Genomic DNA, 16,960 nt, shown 5'->3' with positions numbered 1-16,960 from the left:
ATTGAAGGTCTCTTGCAAACCGATCTGGCAGGTAGATGCCGTTGGATAACGCATTTCATTGCCTTGCAAGATTGTTCATTGTTCGACCAGCAACTTTGAGCTCGGACGCCAGGAACCTCGTACTCCAGACTACTGTAGCCTAAGAATTACGGAACATTTATAATACATACTTTACTAGAAGCATTGTAACTCCTCAATGGCGAAGTCATTACCATTCACTTAATATACCATATACTTGACTCTAAAGTTAGAATCAGTACGTTGTATATCCAAACAAGAAGACAATATGCGCTATTCAAGTTCTATTGCTCTTCAAACGGGATAGACTAGCTTCCGCCCGGACGGCGCTTGCTCGCGGATGATGTTCACTCCATCTATCATCCCATTCCAGCCTCCCGTCATCACTTGAATAGGATGTGTATCAATCTTGCCCTGATCTAGAAGTGCCTGCACGTCGGCAGTCAATTTTGCTCCAAACTTCCGGTCCTCTGGATTTGCATCTCGCCCATACTCGCCGTCCAGGTTGACTTTGCGCCCGAAGACCGTCAGCGCTAACAGCCATGATGGTTCGACTGTCAATGGTCGCGCTGATGTGATGGCCTCGTGAAACGGTTCGACAGTGACATAGCGTCCGCCCGCCCGCCCAATGGCGCTGTAGCACAGCTGGGTGGTATCAGCAGCCGCTACGCAGTCCAACGCGTACGCCAAGGTGTTGCGCGTATAAGCACGGATGTCTGCAGAGCATTCTGGGCTGCTGTAATCGAAGACCTCTTCGGCGCCAAAGCGGCGGCAGAGCCCGAAGTTGGACCGCGAGCAGGTGGCGATGGGGCGAAGACCAGCGCTGAAGGGAGGGATGCTAATTAGTAACACGATACGAGGCCAGTGTTGAAAGGGCATACAGTTTGAGTAATTGAATGGCACGAGTGCCAGTAGCTGTGCTACCACCCGCAATAAGCACAAACTCAGATATGAAGGGATCTAATGTGCCAGGCGGATCCAGCGATGCCGGTACTTGAAGTTCTCGAAAGATCCCCAGTCCCGCGGTGAACAGGCCCAGGCCTATTGTCGACGCCTCTTCAAAGCTCAACCCGTCTGGGACCTTGAGCAGTAGGTCGGCAGAAGCAGCGACGTATTCGGCGAACGCGCCCACGTCAGGTAGCAATGGGTTCATGCCGTGGACGAAGCCTGCCACATGGTCTTCAACTTTCAGATGCGCAGGCGTATCTTTTCCCAGCGCTACGATAGTTCCGGCGAAGTCATAGCCGTGGATCGCTCCAGGCGCCGGACTGTAGTCGAGCATTTTGGCGTCGACCGGGTTGATGGCGACGGCGGCAGTCCTGATCATGGCTACGTCCGGGCCTAGGATTGGCACGGAGGCATCGCGGCGTACACTGAGCTTCCCGGCACCGTCAGCTACAACGGCCGTCTGCTTGGCAGGTAGGGAAAATTGGGCAGAAGGCATAACTATGTGAGTAAAAGAAAGGCCCAAAAAGAAGATGTCTCGGGCTTTGAGCGGCTTAGCATGCCTTGTATACTCATAGACAAGGCTAAAAGTAAATGACTTAGAGATAATGTATACTGCAGATCTTTCGCACACCGGTGTCAATGTTACATATACTTTTCCATCAACTTGTCGAGTGGTTCAAGCGCACATCTCGCTCGGCTCGACCGGGTGGGGGTGGCTTTGTCGTTCTGGAGGGCTCTTCGGACATCCAATTAGCGACTTTGCATGGGGCTTTTTGATGGTGTAAATATGGTTATTTTACAACATGCGTGGTTTTTTTTTCCAACGTTTCGACTCACCTTGTTTCGTAATACCTTCGTCGAGTCTTCATTATAACGTATCGCTGCGTTCGTAAAGGCTGCTCGAGAGAGTATCTTGCCGTAGCCCAGCGGAGTTCCGATATCGCTGTCTCATCTCAAGTGGATCTTGTCGCTATCTTGGCGGGTCGGCGAGGCTGTCGGATCCGAATACCATATCAGAATGAGCGGTGTGGCAATCGATAAATGCCATGCATGAGACGGCCGCAAAAAGCGACTAATCGGAATCATGACGCAGACACCCCCCTCATAGCCCGCCGACAACCATGGCAAGGTCGAGGTAGACTCTGGGGACCACGATGTCAGACTTTGCGTACTCCACCGCAATCTCACATACGCCGCCATATCGTGATACATGGTAAGGCCTTATCATTATGATTATTGCAAGCCTCAACCTCGATAAGAATCTACAAAAGCAGAAACTTTGGGTTACGTCGTAGAGCTAATTGAAGTGGGCAATAGCCGTTTACGCACCTCATTTTCTTCGAGCTACGCCATGCATGAACCCTACTTTTGATGTCGATGTAAGGCGCAAATTGAGTCCGCAGCCAAAATGATTGACGTAAACTTGACGGATGAAGAAGGGATGGGCTTTCGGCGATTCCCACGAATTCATGATACCGGTGGCGTTTTATTAAGGCGAAAATGTAAAGACGCAAGATAGAACATCTGGACTCATTTAATCAGACTCAAGTGATAGATTGCTTTTCTGATGTGCACCTTATACTGTTCCGCATTCACGACGTTCAGCAAATCGCTTCGATTAATTTTAAACCAAATTGAGTTTGAATTATGATATCCCAACAGCCTGAACCAACAGCTGTCGTGGGAAGCGGTTGCCGCTTCCCAGGCAGCTCAAGCTCCCCCTCATCGTTATGGGCGCTCTTGAAGAACCCCAGGGATGTATCGCGAGAGATACCCGATGACAGATTTGAATTGCAAGGCTACTACCATCCAGATGGCTCACACCATGGAACGACTAACGTACAGCGCTCATATACATTGGATGAGGACGTGCGTGTGTTTGACGCAACTTTCTTCAACATCAGCCCTAACGAAGCGGACTCGATCGATCCACAGCAGCGTTTGCTGATGGAAGTGGTGTATGAAGCTCTCGAAGCCGGCGGACATTCTATGGAAGGTCTCCGCGGCTCTGATACAGCCGTGTACGTCGGTACCATGTCCGTCGACTACAACGATATCCTCATCAGGGACATCGAAAGCATGCCTACTTACTTTTCTACGGGCACTTCACGCGCTATCCTCTCGAATCGAATCTCCTACTTCTTCGATTGGCATGGACCTTCCATGACAATCGACACAGCCTGCTCCTCGAGTATAGTTGCCTTGCATCAAGGCATTCGGTCATTGCGTACGGGCGAGTCGCGCGTAGCGATCGTCGGCGGCACAGAACTACTCTTAGGGCCAGGTTCGTTTCCAAGAGCTGATCACGCTCAATGGATACGTAACGATGTCCTAGCTAACTGGTGCAGAACAATTCGTGGGCGAAAGTAAGATGAATTTGCTCTCGCCCACTGGCCGTTCACGAATGTGGGATGCCGGAGCAGACGGATATGCGCGAGGCGACGGCATTGCAGCGCTTGTCTTGAAGAACTTGAGGGATGCCATTGCTGATGGTGACCACATCGAGTGCCTTATTCGTGAGACAGGAGTCAATCAAGACGGAAGATCCGCCGGCTTGACAGTCCCCAGCTCCGAAGCTCAGGCAAAACTTATAAGAGGAACTTACGCCAGAGCAGGTTTGGATATCTCCAGCCCCCAGGACTGGCCACAGTTCTTCGAGGCCCATGGTACAGGCACCAAGGTCGGTGATCCCCGTGAGGCTGCAGCTATCAACGAGTGCTTTGGTAGTCAGTCCGTAAACGGGAATCCTCTTTACGTTGGATCAATAAAGACTATTATCGGTCATACCGAGGGTACTGCCGGGCTAGCTGGCGTACTTAAGGCTTCACTGGCTATACAACACGGCATAATACCCCCAAACATGCTTCTTAATCGCCTAAACCCCGACATCGAGCAGTACTATGGCAATTTGCACGTTCCAACTGCCGCGACACAATGGCCCACATTACCAGAAGGAGTCCCACGACGAGTGAGTGTGAATAGCTTTGGTCCGTAAAGTTGCCCGACATCCGACGCGACCTGAGTCTGTGCTAACATATTGCTCTTATCAACAGGGTTCGGGGGCACCAATGGACACGCAATCCTCGAGAGTTACCAGCCTTCAACAATCACGCCCGAATGCAAGGTTACGCCATTTACTCCTTACGTTTTCTCCGCGGCCACAGGTGAGTCTCTGGTGGAGCTCTTGCAAATTTATCGGGACTTCTTGAAACTGAATAATGTCATCAACCTTGGTGACCTTGCCTGGACGCTCCAGTCGCGCAGATCCGCGCTCCCTTTTAAGACCGCCTTTTCAGCGTCCGATCCTGAAGAACTTGTCTCCAAGATTGAGGAAAAGCTTGAAAAAAACAAAGAATCTCCCGGAGATAGCATCGGCATTCGATCAGCTCCTGCTCAGCCTCGGTTACTGGGTATTTTTACCGGACAAGGTGCACAGTGGGTAACGATGGGCGCGCACCTGGTCCGGTCATCAGCCACTGTTCGTGAGAAACTTGAGCGACTCGATCACTCTTTAGCCACTCTACCTGAGCCAGACCGTCCATTATGGCGGATTGCAGACGAGCTTTCGGCAAGTACAAGTGTTAGTCGTCTCGGCGAGGCCGCAATATCGCAGCCACTTTGTACGGCCATTCAACTTCTTCTAGTCGATTTGTTGCGGAGTGCGGGTATAACGTTTGAGGCAGTTGTAGGGCATTCCTCCGGAGAGATTGCAGCGGCGTACGCTGCCGGTTTCATCTCTGCCCATGATGCCATTCGCATTGCTTATTACAGAGGTGTACGTGCTAAACTTGCCAAAGGCTCGAGGGGACAAAAGGGGGCCATGCTGGCCGTCGGGACCTCGTGGGAAGACGCCAACGATCTGATTAAGCTTCCAGCTTTCAAGGGTCGCGTGAAGATTGCTGCCCACAACTCTGCTGCTAGCTTAACGCTTTCTGGTGATGCTGACAGCCTTACTCACGCGAAAAGGATCTTCGACGAAGAAAAGAAGTTCGCCAGGATGCTTCAAGTAGACACTGCATATCACTCTCACCATATGACTCCTTGTAGTAAACCATACATCGAATCTCTACGAAATTGCAAGATCCAAGTCAAACGCGATGGCGACAGGTCTTGCTCCTGGTACTCAAGTGTCAAGCCTGGTATATTGATGGAGCCCGCCGATGAGCTTCGTGACGTGTACTGGAGAGACAATATGGTCAATACAGTTTTTTTCACCGACGCTGTGAAGAGCGCTGTAAGCGAGAAGCTTAACCTCGCCATGGAACTTGGTCCTCATCCAGCCCTCAAGGGTCCGGCATCGCAGATCATCTCGGATAGTCGATCCCCGCTTCCTTACACTGGTGTTTTGAACCGCGGCTGCAACGATGTTGAAGCATTCTCGGATGCACTTGGTTTTGTATGGACTCAGCTTGGCCCGAGTGCAGTTGACTTCCGATCATACAACAAATTAATGTCGCCTAGTCAGTCTCCTCAGCTAGCGGTTGGTCTTCCATCCTACCAATGGAGCCATAAAGGTGCCCAATGGCATGAATCGCGCCTCACAAAGAACATACGACTGAGGGGCACCGCGTTCCATGAGCTTTTAGGTGTACCGACTCCGAATAACACGGACCATAACCTTCGCTTCAGAAATTTTCTGAAAGTGAACGAGATCCCGTGGCTCGATGGACACCAGCTGCAAGGCCAAGTCGTCTTTCCCGCGGCAGGATACGTAGCTATGGCTTTGGCAGCGGGGAAGGAGGTCGCTGGTAGCAGAGACATCGAGATTCTTGAAGTACACGATCTGACCATCGATAAGGCCATTGCTTTTGACGGAGGTGCCAACTTCGCGGTCGAAACACTCACCACCTTGACGGGGATTACGCCAAGCCATCTAAACATGAAGACTCAAAGTGCCGACTTTGCTGTGTTTTCGTGTTGGAATAGTAGGTCTACAACTTTGGAACTAGTGTCGAAGGGAAAAATCACTATCGTTTACGGCACTCCGTCAGTCTCGGTACTATCATCCACGCCAGTCGACGATTTGGACATAATGGACATCGACAGTGATCGCTTCTACTCCTCACTTGACGAACTTGGATACGGGTATAGTGGCCCATTTAGGACTTTGTCTTCTACTAGGAGAAGACTGGACCAGGCATCGGCAATGGTGTCGACTTACGAATACCATGACGACGAAGAAATCTTAATTGTCCACCCAACGATGCTGGACGTTGCCTTCCAGGCTTCCCTCCTCGCGCGGTCGAGTCCTGGCGACGACCAGCTCTGGTCGCTGCATGTCCCCACTTCCATCAAACGCATCCGAGTTAACCCCGAGCTCTGTTCCTCTTTGTCAACATCACCGACCAGATTGCCCGTATCTGCTGTTCTACAGGAGCCGGCTTCTATCTCTATGAACAGTAACGTTGACGTATTCAGCGCAGATGGCCAAGAGACCGTCATCCAAGTCGAAGGCTTGGTCATGAAGCCACTGGCCCCTGCTCTCGCCACCGATGATCGCCCCATGTTCTCCACCACCCAATACGGTGTGACGTCGCCAGTAGGCAATACTGTCGTGGGTAACGACTACCCCTCCGCGGAACAAGCTGAGATCGCTATTCTTTGCGAGAGGTTGGCATGCTGCTATCTCAGACATTGGAGATCGAGGATCACGGAGGAGCATCGGGAGAATAGCAAGAGTCATCACCAGTCTCTGAGAGACTCCACCGACCGCCTACTAGCTGGCATCGATAGCGGGCACCATCCTTATGTACGAAGAGAGTGGGCTGGCGACGATCTTGACCAGATCAAAACCTTGATACGGAAGTATGCTTTAATTGACGTTCATTTTGGGGGCCATATTACTTATTAATTGCCAGATACCCTGAGAATATTGATCTCAAAGTCATCTCAGTCATTGGAGAGAATATTTCTGCCCTAGTACGAGGCCAATCCACTGTCTTGGAGCACATGCTGCAAGAAAACATGCTCGAGGATCTGTTCCATGACGGTCTTGGGTTCGCCCAATGTAATACTTTTTTGGGGCGAATGATGCAGCAAATTCAGCACCGCTACCCACATGCAAGAATCTTAGAAATAGGTAAGACCTGTCGCACAATTGTGGGCATCTCAATGGCGCTGATATACCATGACAAGGCGCTCGAACGGGCCATACTACGAAGGCAGTCTTGGAAGCCATAGGTACTACCTTCTCCTCGTACACTTACACAGACGTATCGGCGGATGTCTTCGAACAGGCCGCACAGCGATTCGAGGCACACAGTCAGAGGATGAATTACAAGATTTTCGACGTCGACCAGGCGCCATCATTCCAAGGTTTCGAAGAACATTCGTACGAGGTAGTCATTATATCTCCCACTTTGCATACGTCCTCATGGCTCCAGAAGACTCTAGGAAACGTTCGTCGCCTCCTGAAGCCAGGTGGCTATCTCTTAGTATCTGAAATCACTACCAAGAGGCCGGTCAGAATTCAAATAATGATGGGAGGACTGTCAGGACCGTGGACTGACGTCGACAACGGCCAGAACTATAGTCGCACAGAGCCACTTAAAACCTGGCACAATGTTCTGCGTAAAACGGGATTCTCGGGTGTGGACACAACTACATCGGAAGTCGACGGACTAGCATGGCCATTTTCTGTCATTGTCAGCCAAGCCGTCGACGAACGAATAGACTTCTTGCGAAAGCCACTCTCGTCTTCCTCATCTGTACGTTTGGACGAGTTGGTCATCCTTGGAAGCTGTTCACTAAAGACTTCTCGCCTTGCGGAAGAGATATGTGAGCTTGCCGGGAGATTTTGCGGCCGCGTCACTGTTCTCGAAGGTCTACCGACTGATGATGATGAGATTTCTCCAATGGCGACGTTCATCAACTTGGTTGACATTGACGAGCCCATCTTTAAAAACGTTACGGAGGAGAAGATGGAGGGCCTGAAGTGTCTTTTCGAGCTCTCAAAGAATATTCTTTGGGTCACTGAAGGCGCTAGGGGGTATCAGCCGTACCACAACGCTAGCATTGGCTTTGGTCGTTCCATTGCCTATGAAATTCCACACGTATCACTACAATTCCTCGACTTGACAGACGTTGGTCCTGATGCCTCTCGTCTCATAGCTGAGAGTGTCTTGCGTGTTCTTGCAATGGATGGATGGGACAACCAAAATACTGCGCTGGGTGGAATGATGTGGTCAAAAGAGCCAGAGCTCTATCTAGAAGATGGGCAACTCTTGGTGCCTCGAATAATTCCCAATGATGAACAGAATGCTAGAATCAACTCTTTGAGACGTTCAGTCACGCAAAATGTGAGCGCCCGAGGCACTACGGTTTTGATCTCCGAGGCTACGGAAACAACACCTGTCTTGCATGAAGAACCAGTACCACGGCGTCTTGGAGATAAGAGGAACTCGGTACAAGTCAACTACTCGATTCTATCCGCATTGAATGTCGCTCCGCTGACCTTTTTGTTCTTTGGTATTGGCACCGATGAGAAAACTGGCGATACTGTTGTCACTCTTTCCGACACCAATTCCTCAAAAGTTATCAGTTCAATATGTGTGTCCACAAATGTCCCCTCATGCCACGAATCTGCATTTCTCGCTGCAACTGCGAGTGAGTTCTTCGCGGGATCATTGATCTCTAAAATGCCGAAAAATTGCCATGTGCTTGTACACGAACCTGGTCAGGACGGGTTTCTCGCCTCGGCATTGACGAGGCTAGGCACTGCCAGGAATATACGCATCAAGTTCAGCACGTCAAAATCCGATACGGAGGACCCGGCGTGGATAAAGTTGAATCCTTGGGCTTCCGAGACAATTGTGAAAAACTCGATCCCACTGAATTTGACGCATTTTTTCGATCTCGCAGCCGATGATGAAGGGAAAGTTGCGAGTCTCAGAGTTCGAGAATGTCTGCCTTCCGGGTGTAGACTGATCGACGCCTCCGATCTGTACCGTTCCCAATCCTTGCCACCAATAAGCGACGACTGCGCTATCCTCAAAGCTCTCGAGTACGCTGTGAGTCATGCGACATCGGCTCCTTTCAACAAGAAGACAAGCGCTACAATCTGGGCCGGCCAGATCGCTGACGCACCTTTGAGAATGTACCCAACAAGTGTCATTGACTGGACATTGGATAAAACCCTCACGGTCCAGGTACATTCCATCAACCCCAATCGTCTGTTTTCCAAGGACAGGACTTATCTTCTGGTTGGTCTCTCTGGGCAGCTCGGCCGGTCCATTAGCGAATGGATGTCACGAAATGGAGCAGGATACATATGCTTGACAAGTCGAAATCCTGGATCGTACGAGAAATGGCAGACCTCGATGGAAAAAGCTGGCACGACGGTCAAGTTCTTTGCAATGTGAGAGACTGAGCGTGGTCCAGAGGACGTAAAATGCAACACTAACGGGATGCAGGGATATCACGAAGAACGATGAGCTGAGAAAAGTCGTAGACGAGATCAAGAACACAGGTCCGCCCATCGCCGGTGTCGCAAACGGCGCTGCGTTATTTGACGATTCACTCTTCTCGGAAATGTCGCTAGAAAAGATGGAGAAGGTCATAAAGCCCAAGATCGACGGAACGAATTATCTCAACGAGATCTTCAGCGACAATAAGCTGGATTTCTTCATCGTTTTCTCATCCCTTACGTCCGTCATAGGCAACAGTGGGCAGTCCAATTATACCGCAGCGAATGCCTACATGACCAGCCTTATGAAACAGCGAAGGAAACGTGGCTTGGCCGGCACGTCCCTTGAAATTGGCCGTATTGCCGGTATCGGATACATGGAGCGGGCAGGTGACTTGGCCAGGGAGCAATTGATCAGGTTTGGATTTATGACGATCTCTGAGACTGACTTCCATCACTTGATTGCTGAAGCGATTCGAGCTGGTTCCCCTGACTTGGGAGCTGTGCCGATCGTTACCGCCGGCTGCCGCAATACACAAGATAATGAAGAGTCCAAGGTCGCCTGGTTCGACGATCCTCGTTTCTCTCACAAAGTTCTTCAAGCACAGATGAATGAGTCCAAGAGCGATGGCATGAAGAACGTTCTGCCTGTTTGTGACCAGCTTGCTGATTCCACTACCATAGAGAAAGCTCTAGAGGTACTGAGAGGTACGATGATAGATGCACAAGTATCGAGAGGGAAGATGCTAATTGAGACTCAGATTGCTTCGCTGCCAAAGTGGCAGCGATTTTGCAACTTGTCAAAGAGCAAGTGGGCCACGAAATCCCACTTGTCGAGCTTGGCATCGATTCCTTGGCTGCCATCGAAGTCCGTAGCTGGTTTCTAAAAGAAATCAAAACGGATATACCAGTCCTTAAAATTCTCAGAGGTGGCACCGTGGCGGAGCTGTGTGAAGAAGCAATGGAGAAGTTGCCGGAAAGCCTGCTCCCAAACATAGGATCCCAAAAGTCTTCGAATCCAAAGACAGCGGTGCCACCACCAAAGCCGGCTCGCATGGCAGCCGCCCCGAGTGAAAGCTGCACTGTCCCACTTAGCATCACGTCGTCGGGGAGTCAATCCCTTGAGGATGCCCCTACAGCGGTACGCTCAACATCATCCTCGACAGTCAACCTTAAAGGAGCTGCTGAAAAGGCGTCAAAATGGACAGAGATTGATTACAAAACCCAGTCGGACTATGTCAAGAGCGAGCTCGTCTCTTTTGCCCAATCTCGCTTCTGGTTCTTGAGGCTTCTAGTTGAAGATCAAACAACATTTAATGTCTCATTCTATTACCGTATTACCGGCAACCTGCGCATTGCAGACTTGGAAAGAGCAGTTCGTCTCGTCACTACCAGGCACGAGTCGCTCCGGACTTGCTTTGTGGCCGACGAGAAGGAACCAGATTTAGCTCATCAGAAGATCTTGCCTAGCTCTCTCATACGACTGGAGCGAAAGAGCATCAGCAGCATTGAGGAACTTCACATAGAATATACGGCCATGAAAGCAATTCCGTTCGATATCGCAAGTGGCAAATTGATGCGCTTGAATCTGCTCACGCGTTCCCTATCTGAGCATTATCTCCTCTTCAACTATCACCATATTTTGATGGATGGTGTTAGCCTTCAGGTTTTTTTGACTGATCTAAGGAATGCTTATCAGCGACAGTCTCTCGGCGTTCCACCCTGCCAGCTCTCCGACGTTTCGAGGGACCAACGCGCAGCCGTCGAGAGTGGTAGTATGGACGATCAGATTGCATACTGGCGAAACGAATTCCCGGAAGGCCCTCCCGTATTACCGCTGCTTCCCATGGCAAAGGTCAGCTCTCGCATGCCAATGAAGGCCTTCAACGTCAACCAGGTTGAATGCAGAATTGACGCTGAACTGGCGGGACGAGTCAAGGCAATGTCCAATACCCATCGATCCACGACTTTCCATTTCTACCTGGCGGCTTTCAAAGCAATGCTTTTCCGCTTTACGGATGCCCAGGAATTGACGATCGGTATTGCTGATGCCAATAGAAACGACGGAGATGTCACGAGAACTGTCGGGCTTCTGCTCAACCTTCTCACATTGCGCTTCAAGTATAAAACGAGTCAACGATTTAGCGACTGTGTCGCTGAGGCTCGAACGAAAGTTTATGAAGCGCTCGACAACTCAAGGGTGCCTTTCGACGTCCTCCTCAAAGAACTTAATGTGCCTCGATCTTCTTCGTACAGTCCCTTTTTCCAGGCTTTCTTCGACTATCGTCAAGGCCAGCAGGAGAAGCTTCCGTTTGGCAACACTACATTTGAGTTTCTGGAACTTTATCCGGGGCGCACTGCGTACGATTTGACGCTCGATATAACAGACAGCCCCGATAGCGCTCTCATATTGTTCAGAACCCAGGCGAGTCTTTATGATATGGCAGCTACGCGATTGCTGCTTAATACATACGTTCATCTGCTCGAAGTCTTCACTAATGATACCTCTTTACTATTGCGGGAACCTCCGTTGTTCAGCCAAAAGCAACTCGAATGCTCTCTCGATATTGGCCGTGGTAAGACAAACGCGAGAGTACCGATGTTCTTCAGATAAACTGATTGATGGTGACTTCCAGGACCAGATCTTCAATCTTCCTGGCCTGAAACACTTCCTCATCGGATTGACATGATTGCTCAGGGGAACAAGGACAAAGTCGCTCTAAACGATGGCCATGGCAGATCCTTCACTTACGCGAGCATGACTGACCGGATCGAGGCTATCGCGGAGATAATGCAGAAGGCTGACATTTGTGAAGGTTCTCGAGTTCTTGTCTTCCAAGATGCAAGCGTAGACTGGCCTTGTTCGATGCTTGCAATTATGCGTCTCGGGGGAGTTTATATCCCACTAGACCTTCGAAATCCGTTGCCACGTCTAGCCGATATCGCTGCAAGCTGTCAGCCGGCGGTAATCCTAGTAGACAATAGCACTATCGATAATGCGCCCCAGGTAAACATCTCAGGCGCCGAAGTTATCAACGTATCCAGCGTTAGTTTCAAACCTTCCGCTCGTGTGCCCAATTCTGCGCGTGCAGGCTCCGTAGGTGCGATTTTATACACCAGTGGCTCGACGGGCAACCCCAAGGGCATCATTATCAGACATTCGGGACTCCGCAACGAAATTGAAGGCTACACGAAACAATGGGGGCTCAAAGCTGAGCGAGTGCTCCAGCAAAGCGCTTTCACTTTCAATCACTATTCTGATCAAATATATACTGGGTTAGTAAACGGCGGCTCTGTTTATATCGTTCCATGGAGTAAGCGCGGAGATCCCATTGAGGTCAGCAAAATCATACGGGAAGAAGGTATTACGTACACGAAAGCCACGCCGACAGAATACTCTCTATGGCTAGACTACGGACGCTCCAACCTTCAGAAGGCCTCCAAATGGCGCTTTGCCTTCGGAGGGGGCGAGCCACTCACAAGCACGCTAACGAAGAACCTCGCTACGCTAGATTTGCCGCTACTCCGCTTCTTCAACTCATACGGTCCAACCGAAATCTCCATTTCTTCGACCAAGATGGAAATTCCATACCGTGAAGAGCCTCAGGGTCGTATCCCCTGTGGATATTCCTTGCCCAATTATGTAGCGTATATCTTGGACGAGCAGCGAAAGCCAGTGCCTGTCGGAATGCCTGGCGAACTCTGGATCGGTGGCGCCGGCGTTTCTCTAGGCTACCTAGACAACAAGGAACTCACCGATTATCACTTTGTTCACAATCCGTATGCGACGCCTGAGTACACTGCGCAGGGATGGACTACCATGTACCGTACAAGCGATATAGCGCACCTGCAAGACGATGGAGCGATGGTGTTCCATAGCCGTGTAGAAGGTGACACCCAAGTCAAGATCCGAGGTTTACGAATCGAACTTGGCGATATTGAGAGTAGTATTATTAAAGCCTCTGATGGCGTTGTCAAACAGGCGGCGGTCACCCTACGCGACGGCGATCCCCAATTCCTGGTGGCGCACGTCGTACTTGCGCTGGAGCAGAGTATGACCAACGCCGACAATTTCCTAAGAAATCTTTTAAATCGTCTTCAGCTCCCACAGTATATGGTTCCTGTCTTAGCGATCTCGCTTGACCGTATGCCACTCAACAACCATTCCAAGGTGGATCGGAAAGCGCTCAAGGCTCTGCCTCTTCCACAGCTCACCGAGTCCGATGAGGAGAGCGGAGAGCTCTCGGAGACTATGCTACGCCTCATACAAACATGGGAAAGTGTTTTGAGCACCAAGGAATTAGGTCTCAGAATTACTCCCTCAACTGGCTTCTTCGCCATCGGCGGTAACTCTTTACTTGTCGTACGGCTGCAGTCTCGTATTCGCGAGATCTTCAATGTGACTGTGCGACTGGTCGACCTCCTCGAAGCCAAATCACTTGGCGAGATGGCTCGGCAGATCGAGGAGAGCACGAGTGTCAACCCAATCGATTGGGAGGAGGAAACTACCCTGCCCGATTTGAGCTTTTTAGGATCTATTCTTCGTCAACCGCTTAAGGTCACCGGGAAAATCGTCCTTGTCACCGGCGCGGGCGGGTTCCTAGGAAAGACCATCCTGGCGCAGCTTATCGAAAGTTCAGACATCGACAGAATCCACTGCGTCGGTCTACGAGACAAATCCGCAGAACCGCCTCGCAAGCTGGCTGTGTCATCGTCACCAAAGATCATTGTGCATAAGGGCGATCTCTCCGAACCCTGGCTTGGTCTTTCGGAGTCTGACTTCTGGGCGATTTCCAGCGAGGTGGATTCGATCCTACATATGGGCGCCATCCGTTCGTTCTGGGATAACTACCACCTTCTTCGCCCGAACAACGTCACACCGACCAAACAGCTAGTCAGGATGGCGGCTGCCCGTCGTATCCCAATCCATTACACGTCTACTGCCGGCGTAGTGCCGGGAGACAGCGCTGGCAGTGTGGCGGCTTCGGTTGCAGAGCATCGGCCTCCGACGGACGGCTTGAATGGGTACGTCGCGACTCGATGGGCTTCTGAGCAGGTGCTCGAGCGCGCTGCTTCGACGTTGGGAGTGCCTGTTTCGATTCATCGGTTCGTGTCGGCCAAGGAGCCGTTGGCAGGAGCGACGATACCGGCACTGGAGCATTTTGTAGGTTTCGTGGATCAGATGTCCACGATGCCCGAGTTCGACGGAACGAAGGGCCAATTCGAAATGATTCCCGTAGACGAGGCTGCCGGTAGGCTCGCCGAGGCGCTGATTGACGGACCGGCTGGCGAGAGTAAAGCGGCGCGTTTCTACCACCATCAGTGCGAAGTCCGCATCGACATCTCGGAAATGATGGCGTTTATAGAGAATAGGAGGGGGAATAAGGGCCTGGAGACGATGCCGGGGTTGAAGTTCATTGGCCGGATGAAGGCGCTCGGGCTGAGGTACTTCGTGACGTCGCAGGTGCTGGTGATGGAGAGCACGACGAACGAGGGTAAGACTGAGGTGTTGGAATCAAGGAGATGAAGGCTTGGGGATAGATCAAATAGGCGATATGCCATCCACGGCCATGAAACAAAGTAGTAAAGATAGTAGATTCACCGGTTTATTCGTGACGCTTATGCTCCCCCCCAGCCATACTACTATCGTCACTACCACCACTTATCCCGCCTTCCGAAAATTGGGATGTGCAAATTAAATAAGAATACTTGGCAAAAACCATCGAGCAACACCTCCGATTTTTTGTTAGCGCCTTTCATACAAATTTTGTAGAGAACGTACTTATCGGTTATTATAATATTATATCTCTTAAAGACCGTCTACTATTCTAATTAGACATTCATAATACTCAGACTAGTAGATATATACGCTTTTTCTAATATTTTATTACTAATTATAACGTGTAGTAGTTACTTCGCTATTCCTTACTCGCGACGTAATATTATTATTTAAAAAGAATTCCTCTATACGTGAGCGTATTTAACTTCTACTCGAATCTTATTAATAATCTAACGTAGTAGCTACGAATACTCGTTTTAGTATAATAATAGCGTATTAATAAGAGCGAAATCTTACTATTTATAACGATATTATAATCTCTTATTAGTTATATATTTATATATAAGAACGAAGTTATAGTCTCTTATCTACTATTAAAGAGATCTTACTTAAATAAAAAAGTTATTCTATATATCGATAATATATACCTATTATTTTTTAATTAGGACTATTCGACTATCGAGCGAACTTTAATAAGCGATATTTGAATTTCTTACGCTTTAATAATTATAGAACTAAATTTAGAAATTCTTTTTTTTATCTAAAAGCCTATATTTCGTTCTATAATTTAAAAAAAAAATCTTCAAAATTTAATAGAAAATAAAAAAGTTATTCTATATATTAATAATATATACCTATTTTTTTAATAAGAGAGCTTAAGAGAGCTGAAGATTTCGATGATTGCGGACGCTAATTTATTTACTCGCGGTGACTTAGCCGATCTAGCCAAAAGGCGTAATAACCTCGAATTTATAATTAACTACATATACAAATTCAAGATTTTCTAATTCAGCCCTACTTTATTCTTTTATATATACTGATATTAGCGTTAGAAATTATAACTTTATTAAGATAAGCTCGCTCGTTTTCTATAGAAAGTATAGAGAAAATAAACTATATATAGTTATAAATAATATATGTGTAATATAATATAAATTAATAAAAATCTATATAAAAAGAAATAATATATATAGAGCCCGCGTCGACTATAGGATTAATATTAAGTAAGAGTTTATGCTAAGATAAGAAGTTATAGTAGAAATCGTAATAGAAAGAATAAGATATTTAAATTTATCGATCGATTATATTAAGAATCTTAAAAATCGTTATAATTAGTTAAAAGAGTAATTAAAGAATAGACTTATAAAGTAAGAAACTCCGCGTTATATAATAGACGTTTACGAATTAAATTAAAACGAAGTAGTTAATCTTTATTAACGAGTTATTATTTAAGTTATAAACGATATAGCGATTTATAATATATACTCTTATCGATAATTTTACTCGATATTATAATAATATAAGAAGAGATAATACTTATAATATTTTATTCATATATATTATCGCTAACTATCTATTCTATATTTAAATTAAGAAGAATTATTATAGTAAGAAAGATATTCTTAATTAACTAATCGATTAACTATTATTACTTTATAACGAGTATTTCGAGAAGCGTAGTATTATTATTCTAAATAACGTTAGTATTTATATCGACTTACGTATTATTAAGACTATTTATATTAAAGATTATCTTATTAAATATTTATCTTCTTACTTATTTAATTATAATTTAATTAAACTAACGTTTAGTATTCTAAAGACGTAGATACGACGTTATTTCGAGATCTTTTAATATATCTTTTAAAACGATTTTAAAGGCTTTTTATAATATATAATCGAGATTAGCGACTATAATAGATTTATCGTAGAGTATTTTAGATATAATACTATAGACTATATATTTAAAGATAAAATAGAGATCTTTAAACGAGATTTAAAGCGATAAACTATAAAGATAATAAAGTAGA

General features: G+C 47.8%; 2 protein-coding genes across 2 annotated transcripts; one reads left to right on the top strand and one right to left on the bottom strand.

Moving 5' to 3' along the window:
* Positions 1–312: 312 nt before the first annotated feature.
* HO133_002598 (uncharacterized protein) lies at positions 313–1,462 on the bottom strand (the record flags this gene model as incomplete). The annotated part of the gene is made up of 2 exons (XM_037293524.1): positions 313–841; positions 900–1,462. 2 exons carry the CDS (start codon positions 1,460–1,462, stop codon positions 313–315), a joined length of 1,092 nt encoding a protein of 363 aa, XP_037150353.1.
* A 1,151-nt stretch (positions 1,463–2,613) lies between these two features.
* Positions 2,614–14,897, top strand: HO133_002597 (uncharacterized protein; the record flags this gene model as incomplete). The annotated part of the gene is made up of 8 exons (XM_037293523.1): positions 2,614–3,250; positions 3,315–3,953; positions 4,020–6,771; positions 6,825–6,973; positions 7,102–9,322; positions 9,378–10,078; positions 10,132–11,946; positions 12,007–14,897. 8 exons carry the CDS (start codon positions 2,614–2,616, stop codon positions 14,895–14,897), a joined length of 11,805 nt encoding a protein of 3,934 aa, XP_037150352.1.
* Between the last annotated feature and the right edge of the window lie 2,063 nt (positions 14,898–16,960).

The sequence above is a fragment of the Letharia lupina genome (assembly GCF_014066315.1).
Source record: "Letharia lupina isolate WasteWater1 chromosome Unknown contig_15, whole genome shotgun sequence".
Taxonomy (NCBI): Eukaryota; Fungi; Ascomycota; class Lecanoromycetes; order Lecanorales; family Parmeliaceae; genus Letharia; species Letharia lupina.
The sequence above is the reverse complement of the archived record's forward strand: the minus strand, read 5'-3'. Positions and strand labels throughout refer to the sequence as shown.